General features: G+C 37.5%; 1 protein-coding gene across 9 annotated transcripts in view; it reads right to left on the bottom strand.

Annotated features, from left to right (window-relative positions):
* tcf4 (transcription factor 4) overlaps positions 1–22060 on the bottom strand; it is a 248444-nt gene that overhangs the window by 23142 nt on the left and 203242 nt on the right. For all 9 annotated transcript variants that reach the window (XM_069706317.1, XM_069706353.1, XM_069706335.1 and 6 more), the window contains 4 exons: positions 18066–18136; positions 17825–17903; positions 13915–13994; positions 12483–12692 (listed from right to left, as the gene is read on the bottom strand). In XM_069706317.1, coding sequence (XP_069562418.1) covers positions 12483–12692; positions 13915–13994; positions 17825–17903; positions 18066–18136 — 440 coding nt within the window. The remainder of the gene's footprint in view (positions 1–12482; positions 12693–13914; positions 13995–17824; positions 17904–18065; positions 18137–22060) is intronic.

Genomic DNA, 22060 nt, shown 5'->3' with positions numbered 1-22060 from the left:
TGCTCACGTATGCTGTTGTCTGTTTGGGTTGGTGTTGGTGGGTGGGTAGGGGGAAGGAGGGGGGGTTTGTCGGTATTTTACCAGAACCAATTAGCAGCCAGTGACGTATCCATTTGGCTAATGCCATTTTTTGTTGAAAGGAGGAGAACTGAAATCAATCTTTGTCACAGTGATAAACTAAATATCTAAATAAAGTGCAGATCAAATTCATGTTTAAATGTACAGTATGCAAAAGGTTGATCAATCCAAAGTCTGATGTATTTACTATTTTATCCTTTTTGTGGTTTATGTTAACTTGGCATTCAATTATATTTGGTTTAAATGTAGCATAAATGTAATGCATTGTTGAAACAGCAATCACTCTTACCCTTTTTTAATTTTATCTGTCAATCTTTTCTGCAGTTTAATAGTTTTTAAAGGTCTCATATTTTTAGGCACACCCAGGCCAACCACACGCTTTCTTTGGTCTTGTTGCTTATTAGCTCCGTGACAGACTGACCGCTATGTGTTTTCTAATACATTAAAAGGTTGGACAGTAGGCCGTGTTGACGACAGACATATGATACGAGTACGGATTTTTGACATTACAAACTTAAAGAAGTCCAAACAGCACAGATGCTGAACATGGAGTGTGTGGATTTCTCTGTGTAATGAACATTTTGACACTTTCACAGCATTGATCCAGCACCCAAACCTATCATAACGGGAATTGAAATCGGAATATGTATAATATTCTGTCCGTCTGTGCACCGGACACTCATACAAAAGACAATGAACCTGCTTTCCACTACCTCGTACGAAGAAAGGTTAAGTAAAGGAATAAGTGAAATATGTCGATTTAAGAGTCAGTCAGCAGTGCTATGCTTAATTTGCTAGTCTTTAGCAGAGTTAAGGAGCGGGCTACAAAAGTCTGGTGAGCTCAAGTGTTTACACATTTTGTTTTACATATCCTCCCCAAGACCTTGAAACAGACTTTGGGGTGTAAAATCTCACAGACAAAGCTCTATGCTGCCTATAAGTTCAACATTAGCAAGAGTAACACTACCTGGCCTCAGCAGAGTTTTCCTTATTTAATTTGATTATATTTAACTTAATGTAGGACCATATGCACCCTTTGAGCACAGTACAGAGGATTTTCAAGTAATTTAGAAACAGGGCTCGTCTGCAAGATAAGGAGACAAAATCAGCTCGTATATACTCAACAGACACACAAACTTCTTTTCCACCAGTAAGGTTCTGGTTCTATAACTGGTTTCATTCTGCCACAGAAAATACGGTGCCACTTTGGGAACCAGCACAGATTTTGTCCAATTTGTAGAAGAAATGTTGCGTCACTGAAAATGAAAAGCTTTTTGAAGTTAAACAATTAACAATTTAAATTTGATATTTTGCAGGTGTTAACATTGAGGCAAACAGAGTAAAAAATTGATGGTATGTTAAATGTTTACATTCACAGACCTTTTCTATTGTTTTCTCCCTGTTAAATAGGCACCAACTAATAATATCATCACCGTTCATGCTTCGTGTTCAACTCCTTTGTTGTTCCTGAGAGAAACCAACTTTGTGGGCTCTGAACCTGTTTTGGTTTTTGTTTGGGATAGAAATGCAAAACATTTGGCAACCTCTCCAGAGTGTACACCCAATGTCATCTGGGATAAAGTCCAACCCTCTGTGACCCTCTACAGGATAAAGCGAGTATATATAATGGATGGCTGGGTTAAAACGCAGAACACCTTAATGGATCTGGTTGTGTGTTAGTGATATTGCTTCAACAGTGAATCTGGGGCTTTTTGGGACTTGTTTGCTATTAGACGTATGTGACTGGGTTTGAGAGAATGGCGAGAATTTTGCAAATGTTGGGATTTCTGGGTTTTAAGGAACAGAGCTCTAAAACTATGTTAACTTTAGGAACAGATTCGAGATCAAATTTAGGTGTCAGCTTCTTAATTTGTTTTTTTAAATAGGCAAAACTGGTGGCTTATAAAAGTAGCCAGTGTAATTAAAGTTGTTTTGAAAATCGAATCCCTTTGTGTGTGTGTGTGTGTGTGTGTGTGTGTGTGTGTGTGTGTGTGTGTGTGTGTGTGTGTGTGTGTGTGTGTGTGTGTGTGTGTGTGTGTGTGTGTGTGTGTGTGTGTGTGTGTGTGTGTGTGTGTGTGTGTGTGTGTGTGTGTGCATGGGTGTGTATGTGTTTCAAACTGAGCGACCTCTGTCGATTCCGTCCATGCGTCTGTTTGTTCCCTTATTTATTATTTGTCTCGCCTTTCTTTCTGCCTTTTCTTTCCGTCTTCAGCCTTTCATCACCGCCTGCATTCCCAAATGTAAAATGGCAGCAAAGAGGGAGATAGGGAGGGTGGCATACATTTTTAATGGAGGGCTTTTATATTTTAACAAGCCTTCCTTCTCTCTTCCTTAATTTAGTTCAATGAAGAGAGAAGATGAAGAGACAGACGGGGAAGAAAAATATAAATAAATTACACTTAAACTGCTGCTGGTGTAAATCTGATAGTTGCTAAATGTAAAGCTACGCCCACTTTCCTACTATCTCTCAGGTTAAAGCAGGGTTGTCAAACACGCGGCCCGCGGGCCGGACCCGGCCCGCCAGGGGGTCCAGCTCAGCCCGCCGGATTACAGAAAGACATAAATTGCATTTCTATGAGAATATGGAAGTTTATGAGTACAAACGTTTTGTAATGTCTTTTTAATCGATCCAGTAATTGCTTCAAAAACAGCGTAAATGCGACGTCTGCTCCGGAGGCTGAAGCGCTCGCTGCTCGCTTTGTGACGTGGTTCACGTCAAACGCATCACAAAGCGAGGGAATCTGCAGAGGAGAGCCCAGGCAGATAAACAGCGGGCTGATGTCTGAGTTTTTGGTCTTTATGTTTCTAGTTTATTGTAGAAAGACCTTAAAATAGGGTTTATCATCCAAAAACCTTCACCAATGATTTAAAGATAGAGAAATATTGTCGTTATGTCTGCGTTATTATGCTATGAATTTACTGGTCTGGCCCACTTGAGATCAAAGTGGGCCGTATGTGGCCCCTTAACTAAAATGAGTTTGACACCCCTGGGTTAAAGGTATCTGATTAGATGACAGATTACCCCAATTATATGGGCATAATAATATGGAAGCATCAGTAAAAAACTTTTACTTTTGATTATTTTTCAGACATTGTCGCAAACTGCAGTTGAAAGCTGTACAAATATGTGTGGGACCTTGACTTGAGATCGTCTCATCAACGTTATCACACTTTTGGTTTGTTCGGATTTTTGTCAAAGCGATGAAAGATCCTGACAACTGTACAAACATCATTGATACATGGTTGCTGTGAAAAGTGGAGAGTGAATATTCTTTTCTTAGATGTCAGAACGTCATTAAATGCAGAAACAGTTTTTAAAAACTGTTATGGCTCTTAACTGTATTATCACAGCACAACATAACAAAATGAACGAGTGCTTGGTGCTTTCAAGGACCCTCCAAAATTAGAGGGATGGTTGCTTATCACCAGAATGACAAAATTCATCATTCTTTTTACAACATCCTCGGAACAACATGTGTAAAATACAGAGGGAGATTTCTGAATGCACGAACAAAATCAATTTATAAGTTCTTCCATTTTCATGTAAGGATAATGTAACTTTACATACTCAACTACAAATTTCACATTTCTGAAAGTTGATTTTGATGGAAATGAACTGTAACCAGTGGCTGCTTTGAAGGAACAAAATCAATATAAATCATTAAAAACGGAGTATTTGCAGTAAAGCAAATAGGACATCCAAAATGTACAGCAGGGGCGGGGATTGTTACAAATCTATACTGTTAGATAAATTAACAGTATAAATCTATACAATCTATATTATCTATATTACTTAATATAGCTATATCTATAGTAAATGTATACTATAGTGTTACAAATGTCTATACTGGTGTCAATTTGATACTCAGTGTTTGATTAAAAAAAACAAAACTAAAAAAAACACCCAATTAAAACACTGGAGCTCAGTATTTATTTTTGTGAAGGTGCTGATCAAATGCAAAAGTTGCAAAAGGTTTAAAAAGAAAGAAGACATGGCACCAAAATAAGAGGTTGGGGTGGATGAATGGGTCAACATCTAACATCCTCCATTCTAAACCTAACCCTGATCTCTCAACACTACTTAACCAACAGCTGCTGGTGGATGAATGGATGGAATTGTTACAATATAAGAAACTGTTGCTGTGGTATTGGTACATTAAAACAGTTTACACCACATATGAGGCTTTGTGCTTTCAGACAATGATTCAGAATGGGCTGATGGTATTCAAATCAACAGTGGAAATCAGTCTGTTACAGAGTTATGGGTAGGAAAGTTTCCTGATTTAAAGAAATAGTCAGCAAATGTCCAAAAGTCTGACCAGAAATTTGTGTTCAACAGTTTTCCATACTTCACACATCCAAAAAGTATGAGGTTTGATTTCTGTTCTTCATCACAACTTTAAAATTCAAACAATGCTATGATAATAATAGTTACTTAACACGTTTATTAGCTGATTTTCTCATTTTTGTGCACTTTTATATTCTTTTCACTTCTTTTGTAAGTAATTTTTCTTCCCCGCTTACGAAAAATACAAATATTATTCCAATAAAGCAAGTTATAAAAAAGGCAGTGTAAAAGCTTTCATTTGTGATGTTGTTGATCAGTGGGACGTGTGTTTCCTTGTGTGAGTGAGAGCGATGATTACAAAGGAAGATGAAGGAGAAGAGAAAGAAGAGAATTTCTGGGTCAAGAGATGAGACACACACACAAACACGCACACAGACAGATTTGTCATGCACTTGTAAACAGTAGGGACAACTCTGCCTCTGCTGCTGCAGTAATATATTTGAAGGAAGAAATATAAACTGTAATTTGTAATATCTTATCCCCTTCTGGCTGGATTTCTGCAATTTCCATGTGTCGTTTTCAACTATTCTTCAGGACCAAAAAAACACACCTCTGCAAAAAGACATTAAGAGCTGGAGGAGATAACACGAAGCCGGAAGTCCCATTTGAAATTGTTGCATACACAACGATGCCACAAATACAGATTTTATAACTCAGGATCTATAACTTTAACCATCTATTACTTTTTCAAACATAACAAAAGAGTAGAGGAAAGCAATAATGATCAAAATCACTATTTAAAACTCGTATGACGGCTCAGGGTTGCAGGTTGTCGAGGTAACATTGCTCTCTCATGTTCATAGTGGTTATAGAGCCAAAATGTCCACGTGGGGTCGAGGTCGGGGTGGATGGATGGCTTGACACAACATTTAACAGTGGCCGCTGTTTCCTGTTCACAAACATGTTTTTAACCATGACTATTCCAAAATCTTTTCTTCTGGGTTTATTATTGTAACCAAAATGCTGCAGGACTGCTTTTTTTGTCATTTTGAATCAAAGGTCAACTTTTTGTCTTCTTTTCTAACCTGTAATCAGAGAGGGGGGGAAAAAACACTTATATGGTTCTTTAGGTTGGACTGAATATTGATATAATAATATAATATTAAAGCTAACATTTTAACACCAACAGGCATCTGTGTAGATACACAGTATATTATATTGAGGTTTGGGGTGGCTCAGGGTGCCTTGACAAACAATTTCTTTAAAGGTTGTCTAAAAATGTCTGAGAACCATAGAGCACAACAACCCTTCACTAGAAGTAAAGTTCCTTCTCCGAGGAGCAGGAATGAAATCTATTTGTAGTTGAAAATTAATTGAGAAGAAAACTGAGGACACGTTCTTGTAACTTTAAAAAAGGTATTGTAATAACGTGTTAATTTGTGATCTCAAATTAAATATGAAATTGTGAAAATATTGTGAGATCCTATAGTCAGACTTCAAAGAAAGTAGAACGCTTCATGCAATGCATTTGCTATGTAAACAGTAAATACATTGGACTGGACTCTACATTAGTCCAACCCCTAACAAACACGCACGCACGCACGCACGCACGCACACACACACACACACACACACACACACACACACACACACACACACACACACACACACACACACACACACACACACACACACACACACACACACAGGAGCTTATTGTTGAGGTTGGACTTCCATAGAAGGAAAAATACAGCAACAGTTTCCAATGGATGTTTTTTTACCTTTTCCATGAGTGAAAGACAGCAGACTCCGTTGTCATGCAAAATATCGTTAAAAATAAGAGATGAAACAGAGTAAAATAGAAGTAATAGAAAGGAAAATATTTCATGTGGAAAAATCTTATGTGGTGAATAGTTTTTTTGTCAAAGCAAATAATAAAAAAAAAAAGGTTTTTTTTTTCTTGAAATTTCATATTACAATAACGTAAATACTGAAACAGCATTTACACTATTGTAATATGAAATTTAAATGTAAACAATACATTGACAGAAAAAAATTGACATTTACATACTTATCCACCAGTTGGCCAGTTTTCTTTTTAAATCTAAGATTGTAGGATTTGGGCATATTTTATGTCAATTTAAAAAAAAAATTAAAAAAATCTTGATCATATTAAATGTTATAGTTATTCTTAATAACTTGGTGGATATTAACAAGTGTTGAGCAACCTTCAAGAATAATGTAAGATGAAGATGAAAGCTATAGAAAAAGAAAAAGGTACTTTGCTATTATTATGTTTGTTTTTGGGACAAACTATTCTTTCATGTATCCTTTTTTATGTAGATTTAAAAAAAATGTCACACTGTTGTAGTATTGGGCATGAATTATTTGTTCTTTTTAATTGTGAGTATGTTTCATTTACATATTTTGCTTTTTAGTAGTGTTATATGTATTTATCAATTTATTTTAGTCACAGTTGAGATACATTGTTTTTATTTCTATTTATATATATAAAACACTTTTTTCTTTGAATCTAAGATCAAGGACATTTTTAATTGTATTTATCCTTTCACATTACATGTCTAACTATTTATAATTTCCTCTTTAAGTATGTATATTCATTTTACTTATTGATAGTAAAATATGTATTTATTAAAACAAACGAACAAAAAAACAAAACATCTTTTGGTCACAGTTGGTCTTCTGTACATAAAGAGATGAGATTTGTGTATTTTCACTGCTCCTCCAGGGACTCAAAGCCATGTTGTATCAACCAATTATCAAGGTTGTTAAAGTTTATTTATCTAATTATCTTTATGAACAAGAGGCTGAACACAAATGTCCAATGATCCTAACCCCTTTTACCTATAAATATTCATAGAGCGCCACACAGCTTTCAAATACAGAGAGCAGGCAAGCTGTGCTGAAACAGTAGTATTATCATATTCTAGTGCTATATATTAGCATACAATTCTGTAATTTGTTTCTTTTAGGAAGATATATACGTTAAAAATAAACAATATGGCCCAAAAGAATGCAATATAAAGATGATTCATATTCAAAACAGAAACGAATGCTATGATAATTGCGGTTGTTTATTGTGACCACCATCTGGGTTTATACATCTTTTTATTTATCATTGCATCACTGAATAAAGCTAAAATGAAATATGAATCATTAGACTAACCTTAACTAACCCACTGCTCTGAGTGCTGCAGAAGAAATTAATCTAAATAAAGAAAAGAAAAGGAACACACAACTTCAGTTTTTTTTTCACTTGTTTTCACTCATCATAACATTATGTGGCTATAAGCATGTCGCCTACATTACAGCTGACAATACCATTCCAAAACTATAGTCAATAATCTGCTATGTTACAGCCTCTACTTGACTGCAAAGGCAAGAATTTTAAGGTACAGGGATTTGTTGGAAGGGCACTAGTGTCTAAAACATCACTGCACGTCGTAGTGTTAAGAGTTCCCTTCACTTTGTACTATTGCACGGAAGAAGATTGGGGCAGTGGATTTCCATCAGCTTATGAGAGTCAATTTAATGTAGACAGGGTATTAAAAAGCATTTGAGTGTTTTACAGCAAAGTGATGCAGATTATGATCCATTTCACTTACTGTAACCCTGCCTAATGGAGAGAAGGGAGGAGATCTCTCTCTCTCTTCACCCTTCCCCTCCTTTTAGAGTCACCCTGCAAACTGAGCTGGGATGCAGTAAAATAACTGCAGTGACTTAAACACATCATCTGAGGCAGACAGCAGAACAGAAAACATATTCTAAAACCCTCATGGAGAGTCTGGAAAGTCATGTCTTTTCTTCCTCTTTAGTTTCTTTTAAATCCAATCACATTAAGTTAACTGTCACGTCACTCTGTCCTTGCTGTTTGTAGGGTGTTATGCTGCAAACAAACTGCTTTTGTATCAGCCCAATGATGGTCCAAAATCACTTTGACTCATGAACACACAGCATGCCTGAAGTATAATGTTGGAACATAATGTTCGCATCTCCTTCTGTGTTTATGTTTTTTAACATGTATGTATGATGCACTCATTCATGCCTGTGTATGTCTCTCTCTCTCTCTCTCTCTCTCTCTCTCTCTCTCTCTCTCTCTCTCTCTCTCTCCCACATCAGTCTACCACCTGTTTTCCCAGAGTTATGACCTCAGCCTGCAGGCGTCTCTGCCTAACACTGCCAAACTACATACAGCTGTGTGTATGTGTCTGTGTGTGTGTAGAGAGAGGGGGGGGGGGATGGAAAGAGAGAGAGAGAGCTCAGTACCCCTACAGGAAGTGAAAACAGAAGTGATAGAAAGTATGTAACAAGGTAAATATGCAGTTATTGAAGGCAAATATGTGTGTGTGTGTGTGTGTGTGTGTGTGTGTGTGTGTGTGTGTGTGTGTGTGTGTGTGTGTGTGTGTGTGTGTGTGTGTGTGTGTGTGTGTGTGTGTGTGAGAGAGAGAGAGAGAGAGAGAGAGAGAGAGAGAGAGAGAGAGAGAGAGAGCATGACAAAACCCAGAAGAAGAGAGAGTAGTTACATCTGCAGAGTAAATAGAACAAGTATAGAAACAAATATACAGACATATGGAGTGGAAATAAAATAAAAATTAATGAAGACAAGTTACAGAAAGAAAGAAAGAAAGAAAGAAAGAAAGAAAGAAAGAAAGAAAGAAAGAAAGAAAGAAAGAAAGAAAGAAAGAAAGAAAGAAAGAAAGAAAGAAAAAAAGAGAGAAAGAAAGAAACAGACAACTAGGAGGGGGAGAGAGTGAATGTAAGTATGAGAAAACAGTCTCAGTGCAAACACAATGGTGTCATTTTAGAGATGACATCACTTCTTCCTCTGACTCCATTATTTCTATTTTCCACTTGTTTCTTTTTTTTTTTTCTGTACTTCTGTGGGGTCGCTTCCTTTCAAACTTCCTGTTTATGTTCTACACAAAGTGAGTGTGTGTGTGCATGTGTGTGAACGACAAGGTACATAAATGTAAACCCTCAAATGGTGGAGAAGAGACGTGAGGGTATCCAGAGATATTTTCTTCCCATTTCAAAGTTCTATCCTGGATAATTTGATGGAAGTGCAATCAAAGAAGGAAAAAAACCCATCTCATAATTATGACGTCTGAAAATTATGACACAAGATCTTGGTATTATGAGATAAAGTTAAGGTAGGTAAAACATGGCTATTGGAGAAGTCAGCTAATTGAGAAGTCACTTCATGTGTAATTTGGTGATGAGACAAAACTGCTACATAAATAAATCAACATAATGCATTTTTTTTGTCTTATTTCTCCACACTACTATTTAAATCATTACATAAAACTAAACAGTGCCATGTTGTTTCATTCCTCCACAGATCAATCACAAATTTTCCCATTAGTCTTCAGTAATTTTACAACCTAATACTTTCTTTCCACCCTTTATGTTCTTAATGCTGCATTAATCAGTATTTTTGTCCACTAACCTTATGAACATTATCATTATTGTATAAAGCAGATGGTTTAAGTGTTAAACACAGAGCCACGATTGGAGTTGCAGCTGCTAACTGTGACTGCAGTTTAGTGCTGGACAGGTAGCGTACAGTGGCTTTATCTAAACTTGTTCGCTGAAATCAGCTGCCTGCTGACAGGGTCAGTGAGAGTGCTGAGACTGAACCAGATAAACAATGTGGTTTCAAACTGAGAGCTGAAAGAGGCTAAAATGCTCTGCAGATCTGCTGAGTGGGTGTTACAAGGTGACACATCTTTACATCATAATTTGATTAATTTATATGTATGCAATCTGGTGTAATCTAATGGGTTGCACTCAGGGCAGGGTTAGAAACATGTTGTCCCTTTCATGCATGGTAATGTAGTGCACAAAGTATTACAGTACACCGCCACCATCCACTGCAACCTAATGAACTAGAAACATAACTTTTCTGACAATGTCATCAAAAACCAAAAACACAACAGTTTTGTTACAATAGAATTTGTTGTATTACACTAGATTGCCCAGGGGTTCCCATATGCTCAATGAGTGTACAGTTTATTAGATTAGCGCAACTTCAAGAGCAAAGAAGCAGTAAAGGACAATAAAGTACACCCACGTACGTACTTAGGTGTACTTTAGACAGACAGACAAAGGTGAGAGGACAATGATGCAATACTGAGCTGCAGGAGAGAGAGACAGCTGGACAGACATGCGTGAGAAGAAGATAATCTCTGAGGGAGTCGGCCAAAACACACACACACACACACACACACACACACACACACACACACACACACACACACACACACACACACACACACACACACACACACACACACACACACACACACACACACACACACACACACACACACACACACACACACACACACACAGGTGTTCTCCATTTAGAAAACCACACTTCAAAGTAAATACTTTAACAAAGAACAGAGACAAAGGGACAACGCTCTTGAACTACTGTAGTGAGAACACAGTGCAGTACTGCTGCTATTCCCTACAGCCTGCTGTGTCCATTATAGACACAACACAACATTGCTGGACCAAAAACTATGTAGTGTCCATTATTTCTATCAGTAATAACCACACTGTACTCACCAACCAACTGGCTAAGATGTGGGAAAACGGTAACGCGACTAAAAAAAAAACACAAGCTACCATACAATCAGACAGATTATCCACATTATCTAAACTGCACCTAATGATTTTTTTACATTGTCAATTAATCCTTTCTTTATTTTTATTGAATCCCTTCATAATTCAGCCAATGAGATGTTAAAAACCTGTACAAATTAGCTTTGCTGAATAAAACATAACGTCTTCAAATGTTTTGTTTTGTTCCCCAAAATATTTTGTTTATACTCATATTTGACACAATTTAAAAAAAAAAAAAATTGGTATTTTTGTGTTTGCTTTATTTGTCTGTTTGGGGAAGTGAAGTGTGATAAATGAACCTGTTGTTTTTATTACAGCCCATCTGATCCATCTGACCACTCACACAGAGTCACTGTGTCAGTGTTCTGTGTTCCCAAATCTTAGCAATTAGTCTTTTCATTCAAATTTAGCTGAAATGTTCAAAGAATCACTACAGAAAAATGCGACTGCATCACCGCACTAGCTGACTAGCCGCACTGTGCATCAGATTAAACAGTGGGACAGGGAAGAGTGCAAAACAACATCATTGACATAAGTCAAATGTAAACAAATGAAAATGTGATGGAATTACAGCATTTAAGTTTGTCTCATGCATTCATGTTGACAAGAGTTCCAGTTTCCTCACCGGTGTCCTTAAAACTCTATGGTCACATGCTTCACGAACGTCAGGATTCATTGTGCATCTGTTTCCATGGAACTTTTGACACATTATCGCAATATGCTTTTATCAGTACACCAGCTAATATGCACAATTTGAAGATGTGCCTAAATACTGATTCATTAAAACTCTCTTCATATGATAATTGTTGACAGGAATGATGGCGAAAACTATGTGGAAAACGGCTAATTTCGGACACAGTCCAGACTTCAAAACGACATAGGTGTGACTGAACATGTTCAGACATCTGGATTTGTTTATACTGTACGCTGTATTTCATAAGGCCCTCTCTCTCACTCGCCCTCCTACATCTCCTTATGTCACACAGCTGTTTGGTTCTTTATGTTAATTATTTCAAGTTGACAAAAAGAGCCTTAAGTCCTAAATATGGAAAACATTACTGCTGTCTGACTTCACGTTTTCAGTTTGAACCTTCTCTCCTCACCTGCTTCCTCTCTGAGTTTTTTTTTCAGTTATGTGAAGTCCAAAATTCAGTCTATACTCATGCCTTTGATTTCCCTATGTAGTAATTCTACTTAATTTTTCAGCTCCAGCCTTACTGGTCAAACTCCATGACAAAGAAGCATTATTAAATTAAGGACTCCTTTCTGTTAAATTTAAAAAAAAAAGTAGCTGCAGTAAAACATAAAATGACCTAAGTTCCCAATCTTTTCTCAAGTCCTTCAGGTTTTATGAGCCCAAAAGTCAAGTAAGTGTTTTATAGTAGTATTAAGGTTGGCTGGTATCAAACATCAAGGTTTCAGCCTAAAATGTGATGTGCATGTTTTACTTAAAAGACTCAGGTCCTACCATGAGGGAGTGTCTGTTGGCGGATAGCAGTCCCGTCCCATAACCGCTGCCCAGAGCACCCATGGCACCATTGTGCGTATGTGCTGCTCCGATGAGGTTGTGCATGTCGCCATGACCGCTGGCCATACCCGTCGATGGTCCCACCGCGTGGCTCCGCAATACATGGATGGCATCGTCCAAACGCTCCAAACGGTCCTCGATACGACTTTGCTGCAGAGTGAGAGAATACAGAAAGAGATAAACGATACGCGAAATGCTCTCTGAACTGAAGCAGTCCTGACAATCAACAATCATCCGGGAGTGACGTTTTGATGAAACAGAAAAGCAGATAATAACCTGATAGCTATGATTTATTCGTAGCTTCAGAAAGGATTCATGTTTTTTGTACGTTGTTTCCAAAGATTTACTGTAATCCTTTGCAGCTCTGTTGTTGTCTTAAAACTATCAAAACAGATTAGTGAGCCACACTGTTGCACTGGCTAACATGTTCTTTCATTGCCCTGAACACAAACACCGTAGTTAATGTGGACTCAGTCAAACATACACCTTTCCACTGCCACAAATACTCACTAACTTCAAGAAAATAGTTGCCAACAAATGTACAGTTTCTTTCAGATTGAAAAACTGTGGTGCCTAGCTGTTTTAGTAATTTACAAAGACTGTTTTAAATATGAAACTACACGTAACCAAAGATTTACATCAGAAGTAGGAGCAGTGGACTTGGGCCAGAGTGCAGTCACCGTAGAAAACCGGTAACATATTGGTCTTGTTTTGTTTTACGGAATTTGTTAAAAACAAGAAAAATCTAATATAGTTAGGACTATCTGAGTGTGTTGGAATGAAAATCTTTATGAAACAAAATGTTCAACCAGTTAAGGCAGCATGGAAAATGTGTATCTCTGATCTCTACTTCAGAAGTAGAAAAGAGAAACTAAAAGCAAAGCAAATGTATCAGACTGACGTGAAAGAAAGGTTTCCTTTTTAAAAGGACACTATGTTTTTTTTTAAAAAGAGGTTTAAAGGGCCAGTAAGGGTCACTATCTCCATGTGGATAGTTCTTATTTTATTGAAGTTATTAGTTATTTCTTTCTGAGATTTCTGCTTGGTGAATCGAATGCAGTTTGTTTTGCAGACAGCATTGAGCAACTAAAATAATCCTTTCCAGAAAAGGTGAAGTTGTTTCTCCACATACCAGTTCTTACAAGTTTTTAACTTTAGCAGAGAATTATGGAAGTAAGTATAAGCAATTTAAATGAGCATATTAAACACAACACTATTGTGATGATGGCACAACTTCCAGTGTAGGAAGCAAACAAAAATACAATACTATCTGCTGTCTGCAATTTTTAAACAAGATAAAATGGGAAGATGGATGAATTGACATATGTAGAATACACCATCTATAAGTATTTATGTGTCAGTGTGTGTCTACCAGAGAATGTAGTGGAGCCTCGTAGTTTGGCGACGATGCTCCTTGTCCGCCGTTCCTCGACCAGGTGGCTGAACTGGCAGCTAGGAAAGAAGAGACATCATCAGGAGAGGATGTGAGAACAAGGAGAGGTCTGAGAGAGAGTAAAAGCAACAACATGAGAGGATTCAGATAACAGGCAGATTTGAGAAAGAGATAGGGATGAGACTTCAACTTTTTTTATGTTCTACTTTTTTCTTTAACTTCAAACACACATCCTTCCATCTGCATGTGTTCTGTGATAGACCCAGTCGATGATAGGATAAAAACCTGCAGAAAATGTCTAGATGTCTGTGGATTTAAGCCAAAACCTCCTGCTTTTATATGTCAAAGAAAGAGGCCACTCAACGTGCAGTGCCAAACTCCAGACAAAATGTCTTTACACACAAGGAGGCTCTCTTTGTATCTACTCGTGGTGCTCGGACATAATAGAGACAGAGACTGGAAGAGAAGACAAAAACAAATCAACTCATATCTCATAACAAAAATGCTAATATTGGGCTTTTGTCTTTGAAAAGCTACAAGTGGTTGATTAGCATGGGCCCTTTGCAGAATAAACAAGCTTTGTGTCTCTTTTCGGCTCTGCTTTTGTGCTGTTCTGTACTCTGAAGGGTCGCGTCTGAATCGACAGGTCTAATTAGCTGGTAGGCAGAGGAGAGACATAGAGTTGAGTGAATTTACATTGATATGAGGCTCTGAGAGATAAAGGGCTGTCAGTAGATTTCAGAGGAGAAACAAGAATAGCCACAATAGCTGTTAAAACTTTGTTTTTCTTTTTTTTAATACTACTACAGAAGGGATTTCATTAAAGGTGGGTGGCAAAAGTCACAAATGCTGGCTTAAAATTGGGATTAAGTTTACCGTGTTCACGAAAAGAGTTCATCTTCTGGTATTTGCGACTTCTACATTTTCTGAAAGCTTAGAGTTCATGAGTTGTGATGTGTTTGCTGACCTTTCCAGAAATGGCGGAGGAAATGGAAGTTCATTTTTCATTGGATAGTAAGTTAATAGTGTAATTTTAGTCCAATAGTTTTTGTTGTTGTAATTCAATAATATGTGTGAGGAAAATCTTTTCTTCCCTCTGTCATTGTGCCTTTGTATTTTCTGCATTACGTTACCCTCTGGCTAGTTTGCTAAATTGTTAGTTGCTGTGGCTTCTAGACATCCATGTTGCCTCATAGCGTTCTTATGACTTAACCACTTGAACGGCAAGCATACTTCCTGTTGTAACCATGAGCTGAAAATTCCATTTGAAGGCAGCAAATCTTTCATCTTTCTCAGTTTTATTGCATGAGGGTTTGTGATGCGTAGAAAAATGGTTTCACCATTTGGCAGTGGTCCTTTTCCCGTGATTGTATATCTAAAAAAACTGCTTTCCAGGCCAGTGAGCATCACTGATGAAGCCGAAAGTTGAGGTAATGTGGTTTGATTATTACGCCAAAATCGCACCACAACTCTTCTGTGGCCTTGTTTATAAAACGCAAAGCCAATCAAAGTTGAACTTGATTTTAAAAATTAATGAAGTGAACTAAACACTTTACTATGAACACTTTTGCATTCTAATGTAATCCAAAACAGTATTTCTGTCATAAATATACAAAGTTATTTTTTTCAGAGCTGTTGTCAAAGAGTTTATTATCTATTGAGTTTTTGTTTGTTTCATATTTACCTTATTTAGTACAGAGGCAGGAAATGTAGGGTAATGACAATACTGGTCCGGCCGATCCAGGAATCAAACCAAACTCAATGCATTTCTGCCAATGTGGTAGGCCTGGGTGTTTAAACTTCTCAGCTATCCAGTCGTTCCCGCTCACAGCTTATCATTGAGGTTGTAGTGGTTGGTGGTGCATTATATTAAAAAATGCCCCAAACATTGTCATCTTTATACTGTACATGAAGATATATCTATCATGTACATTTCTTATAATATATAATAATTTAGCAAGCTCACAGTATATGTTCCACTGCCAACTGTTCTTGCTAATGCCATTCATTTATTTTTGTACCCTCACAGAGGTTATGGAGACTGCACCTTACAATCCTTACAAGGAAGCATTTGATGAAGACTCAATAAACCTCAAATACAGAGATCAACACATGGCGTTATAGATATTACACTGAGTATGATGGTCCCTTTCTCACTTTAAATGTTCTTTAAAAAAAGGAGAAATTAGATGTTTGCAAAAAGTAGTCACCATTTTTTTCAGTTTGAAAACCACAAATAAATCAGCATGGTTTGTCCCAACCATGCTGGGACCTGCCCAGGCAGGTAAAGCACTCCCTTCCCCCCTCCCTTTTCGCTCCTCCTTTTTCTGCCCTCATCGCTGATCTCTTCCTTGTAACTCTGATCTCATCTCATTAGCACATGTTTCTTTTTTTCATTGTCTTCCTATTTTGTCTCAGTCTTTTCAACCCTCTCTCCTTTATTCATATTACATGCTCATTTCCATATGCTAATTAATGAATAATCACCTGGGTACATTCATGTGCAAATACAAATATACATATTAAACGCCAGGGTAAATTAATCTTAGTCCAATGCTGTAAAACACCCTCGCAAAATTAGTCTTGGATATCAATTCGCATGTAGTTTACTCTAATGGGCTTCATTTTTAATTTGTAAAAAGTGGAGTAACTCTGACACAATGATAAACACCAATTATGGTTTAGCAGGCAGCATCCTAGGCAGCTATAATGACTAGGAGGAGGAGGAGGAGGAGAAAGAGGAGAAAGAATAAGGGGGGAACTTGTGTTTTCAGAGCTGGTAGGTTTGTGAACGATTTGTCGAAGTGGTGCTCGTAATTAAAGCTATCAGTCACAAGGAGCAGTGGATAAATATCAAACAGAATTTGTAGAAGCCACAATTAGAGACAAATTGGACACAACTATTATTAGGAAAAGTCATTTTTCACTTTAAGGGGCGGCTAGAGTTTACAGCATCAGCAGAGAAGGAGTAATTGGAGGAGGAAGAGGGGAGTGTAGTGTCCTCTCCGCTCCCCTCTTCCTCCTCCAATAATTAATGATTTTTGTGTTTTTTTTTTTTTTTTACTCTGAGCGACTACACTAGTAATAAAGAAAGGAATTCCCTTTAAATAATTAAATAAAATAAATACATTATTTTTGATTTTGAGTTTAAATAACCCTTATATTTTTCTTTAAACCAGATATGTGATTTAAACCAGAGCTGCATTTAAGTCAACTGAAAATAAGCTTTTGTCAAGTGTCAGGTCATTTGAAAGAGGTTCAACTTACTTTTCAAGTAATTTAAAACTAGTCCAAGTCAAGTCAAAAGTAATTTCAGACAAATTACATCAAGTGCAAAATGAGGTCAAATATTTTACCATTTTAAAAAGGTCAAGACAAGTTGCAAGTCATTTGAGAACCGTTAAAGTCAAGTCTGATCTCATTTTAGAAAGGTCGAGGTCAACTACAAGAGGGTTAAGTTAATTTCCTGGTCATTTGAAACAAGTTTGAGTCATTTGAAAGGGATTCAAGTCGTCATTTTTGATCATTTTGATTTTTAAGTAATTTAAAACAAGTTCAAGTCTCAAGTCCTTTGAAAATATACATTTATACAAGTCGTCAAATCTCAATTCAATCAAACATGAAGTCAAGAGTAATTTAAGTTTAAGTTCAGTTTTCAAGTCATTTGAAACAAGTTCAGGTCTAAAATAATTTAAAACAAGTTCTAGTCTCATGTCATTTTAAATAAGTTCTTGTTTTCAGTCCACATTTCTGTGATTTAAGCAGATCTGACTCCAGTCAAAGTCTTAAGTCAGCTTTGCTTCTTCCTTCTATAAAGGTTGGTTCAGTGTTGGTTTGGTGACAATGTAGCTGGTGCGTGCTGATTGGACCATAAGTGTCACGTGCTTACCAGTGAGGGAGGGCGGGGAGCCGACTGGGGTGGATGGATTGGATGAGAAGCTGTTGTTCGTGTGATCTGGAGAGTAGATCTGGTAAAAAAAAAAAAGAACAGTCAGAGTGGCTAGTGCTGGAAAACATCATACAGATAGATTTGATTCATTATTTGTTCCAAAAGCCTTGAAAATACTGAAATAGAATTCAACAAAAAAATTATAAAATGTGGGTTTATGTGGTGTTCATGTTGGACTTACAGATGCAAGTGCTTTCCCTAAGGCATCTCCTGTCTGAGAACTGGTGGCTGCTCCGCTCTGTGTTCGGTTAGCTGTGAAACACACACACACACACACACACACACACACACACACACACACACACACACACACACACACACACACACACACACACACACACACACACACACACACACACACACACACACACACACACACACACACACAGGGGAAAAAAGGGATGTATTCTTGAAAATAAGGATGTTGTTAACTACATATTAAATTATTCAACCCATCCGCGCCACACTTAAACCGGCAAAACATGTTCATTAAAACAGGAAATTACACTTTCAGTTTGGAAACAGCAGGAGAGTTGTATGTTGTCGTCCACCAAAAAAAAATCCAACTCTACTTCTTTAAAAACGTGTCCTCTTTGTCCACACAATTTTGTTGCGTTTACTTTTAAGTCTCCATTTGTTCTTTCTTTCTTTCTTACACAGGGAAAAAGAGGAGTGGAAGCTTTTCATTACACATGTCCGATCATAACTGGAGAGTAACTTTATTCTAGCGACTCTAGTCTGATGACAGAGGAACAGTTTGCACCATTGGTTAGCGTGGCAAAGCTAATATAAAAGCTTTCTTGTCAGATGTGTTGCCTCAAAGGTCAGCACTGTCGAGGCCAATTCATATTTCTCTTAAGTTCAAGCTTTGTAGAGATTTACTTTGGCCCAGCACAAGAATCCACTTATCACAGGTAATTTTGCTCTGAAATGTATTTGCTGTCATACTTTTGACCAAAATCAGAAACAGACTTTACTAAGAGGCGACATTCAACATTGTCATCTATTCCCATTTTAACTAACAGCATGTGTTTGGGTGGACTTTAAATACAACTAAATCTGTTTCACACACTTGAAGAGCCAGAGAGGAAGGAAGTGACCTCACATGACCAGATTAGTGCCCCCCCTCCCCCTCACTCCACTTCCACACACACACACACACACACACACACACACACACACACACACACACACACACACACACACACACACACACACACACACACGCTCGCAGAGACTCTGACATGCCCACAGCTCATCTCTCCTGATAGCAGATCCCAGATGGAAAGTTTACGCTCGCACACACAAGTTATACACGCGCGCGCACACAGAGCGTAGCAAAAACACACATCCTTTCACGGCAAATGAACCCATTACAGAGATTGGCAGAACTGAACTTCTTTAAGCTGTTAGAAAGAAGAGAGAGAAAGACAGGTAGAGAGACAGACAGGAAGCAGCATATGTTTAGGGGTTAAAGCTTCATGTCTCACTCATGCCACACCATTGGCCTAGTAAACCATCCAAAGGATTACTTTTACACACACAAACTCAGATCCTCACTTGATGCATAATTTAGAACAGATGCAGGAGAAAATCTTTTTCATAAATGAGAGCTTATAGCCACAATGGAGGAAAACATTGACCGGATGAAACTGATTTGTATGTTTTTCTTTTTATCCATCCATCACCTCTTCAAAGAGAACAATATACTTTTCAATCTAGAAATCAAATTGTTATGATTGGAATTTTTTCATATTTTTATGCATTTGATGCCCAGTTCCCTCGCTGCAGACCAACTCCACACCATATGCTAATTATTTACAGTATGTATATACTAGCTTTAATAGCATGATTAATTTACCATTTTTGAGGACTTATTCTCATTACAGCTACATCTTTTTTGTGGGAGAGAATAACTCCTTTATTTCCTTTAAACATTGCAACAATATTAATAATGAATCCCACATGTTTAGTGTGCATAAAACAGAAGATCCTTGTGCAGCCATGAGGATATAATCCCCTACCATTAATTATGTTCATTGAAAAGCATGAACGAGCTAGAAACTGAATCTGATAATATTATTTCTAAAATCAATGATAATCTTTTATAAACTGGACTGAAAGAAGTATTGTACCCAACTTTTGAGCATGAAACACTCCCTTTTGGATTTGTGGCCTTTATGTAATAGACATTTACTTCCTTTTTCACCACACAAATGTTATGTATCTGCCGTTATGCTTGAAGCCTGAATGCAGATATGTGTGTTGGTTTGATGGCAAGAGAACTTACAGATCATGCAGACAGACGGTGAAGTTAGTTATGCTGCAGGAGGTGCAATAAGCCTCTATGGACAATGTCCCTTGTAACCAGTTTGTTATTAGCATTATTTGTAACAGACATGAATCCATGGTGACCACAGCTCCTGTTCACTGGAAAGAAAAGTCCCTTGTTTACCAGTCCAAAATCAGAAAAGCGTCTGTAACCACTCTGTGTCAGTGTTTCAGCGTTCATGTATGTGCACATGTGTGTCATGTGCTCATATTTAAACAACAGCATCATGTTTTTTATTAGGTTCCTCTTGTGTTTACACTCATCTACTCTGGCTCGTGTTTGAGTGTGTGATATGGTTGTGGAATGTTGGAGATGTCTTCCCATGAAAACAAACTTTCAATCTGTTTCTTATTGCTGTCCTATTTGTTCTACGGATCTCAAAGCAAGGGGTCCATATGGCATGCTGTGTGTGTGTGTGTGTGTGTGTGTGTGTGTGTGTGTGTGTGTGTGTGTGTGTGTGTGTGTGTGTGTGTGTGTGTGTGTGTGTGTGTGTGTGTGTGTGTGTGTGTGTGTGTGTGTGTGTGTGTGTCGGTGATGTCAAGGCTGAGCCAAAATGGAGTACAAGTGTTTTTCTCAGTTTGGTTAAATTCCATTTTTGACTGCTTGTCTGTTAATAAAGAAGTTTAGTATCTATGTGGTTTAAATCATCTGGGTTTAATCATAGAGGGGAGGGCTGTGACTGATTATGTGGCCATAAATGAAGATATAGACTAGCTAATGGGGAAGAACTGTTGAGCATATCTCTCAAGTCATAAATGTGAACTATTGAAAAAACTTGAGGAATTGTTAATTTTGCAATAAACCAAACAAACTTTGTACTGATGATGACGTCAAATAAATATGACCAAAGTTATTTCAGTGCACCCTCAAGGGAGCATGGATGTATGGAGTAAATATCATGTCAATCCATCCAACTGGTGTTGGAAAAAGAAATCATTGTAATTGTGATACTGCAGGAAAAGTAGGAGGATCACCACTACCACTGTCAGTCGGCTCATCCTCTGGGGACCTTCAACATCTGTATAAAATTGGATGGCAATGTGTCCCATCATCATCATTGAGACCCATTTAGTATATTCCAGGAATTGGGAATGTCACAATTAAAGTGGATGCTTATTTTTCAGTTAAATAATTAGATATGCAGACACAGACCGACAGCTTTTGACTTTGGATGCCACCAACACTTTTACAGTCTACTATTTTAAAGAGTGATATTACAAGTTTACAGTTGAAGATTTCAAAGTTTGTTCTACTTTGCTTGAAGACTCAAAAGGCGCAATCCCAATCTACACATGGATTTAGGGACTTTGAGGCGCATTCCTTGTAAGTCAGCGAGGACTTTGGCTGTCCCGATGTCAAATGGTCTAGTCCGTTAGGGCTGATACAAACTTTGTGTCTCTGTTATGTGCCCTTTCTGTGAGTTCGCATATCTGCTGACTTTCCTGAGAGATTTATCGTCAAGCAACAGCACCTCGCTACTTGCTGTTATGGTTATTTATGTTTGTATAAAGTTGTAAAGTTTGTCAAATATCTGCATTACTTATGTTGATACCTTTTTTTTTTTATCTTTGGTAATTTGCTAAAATGTATAAATGTATAAACATTAAATACACAATGAATTGGAAGGTGACATCAACCACGGCCAATTAAAACAACTCCTCTCATCCCCTTTAAAACTGCTGAGATACAGTGATTCAATTTCAAAATGGCTGAAGAAGGAGCAGACTGTCACTTTACACAGGAGGAAACCAAAATACTTGTCCAGTAGTTTCAGGCTCATGAAGCTCTGAATTTATGGTACTACAAGTGGACCTCCACAGGCTGATGATTTTAAATTGGCTTGT

The sequence above is a fragment of the Brachyistius frenatus genome, unplaced genomic scaffold, assembly GCF_029030835.1.
Source record: "Brachyistius frenatus isolate BFR_SWC_R1_liver_20210118 unplaced genomic scaffold, ASM2903083v1 Contig_3, whole genome shotgun sequence".
NCBI classification, from domain to species: Eukaryota; Metazoa; Chordata; class Actinopteri; family Embiotocidae; genus Brachyistius; species Brachyistius frenatus.
This window is presented reverse-complemented; position numbering and strand designations above follow the sequence as displayed.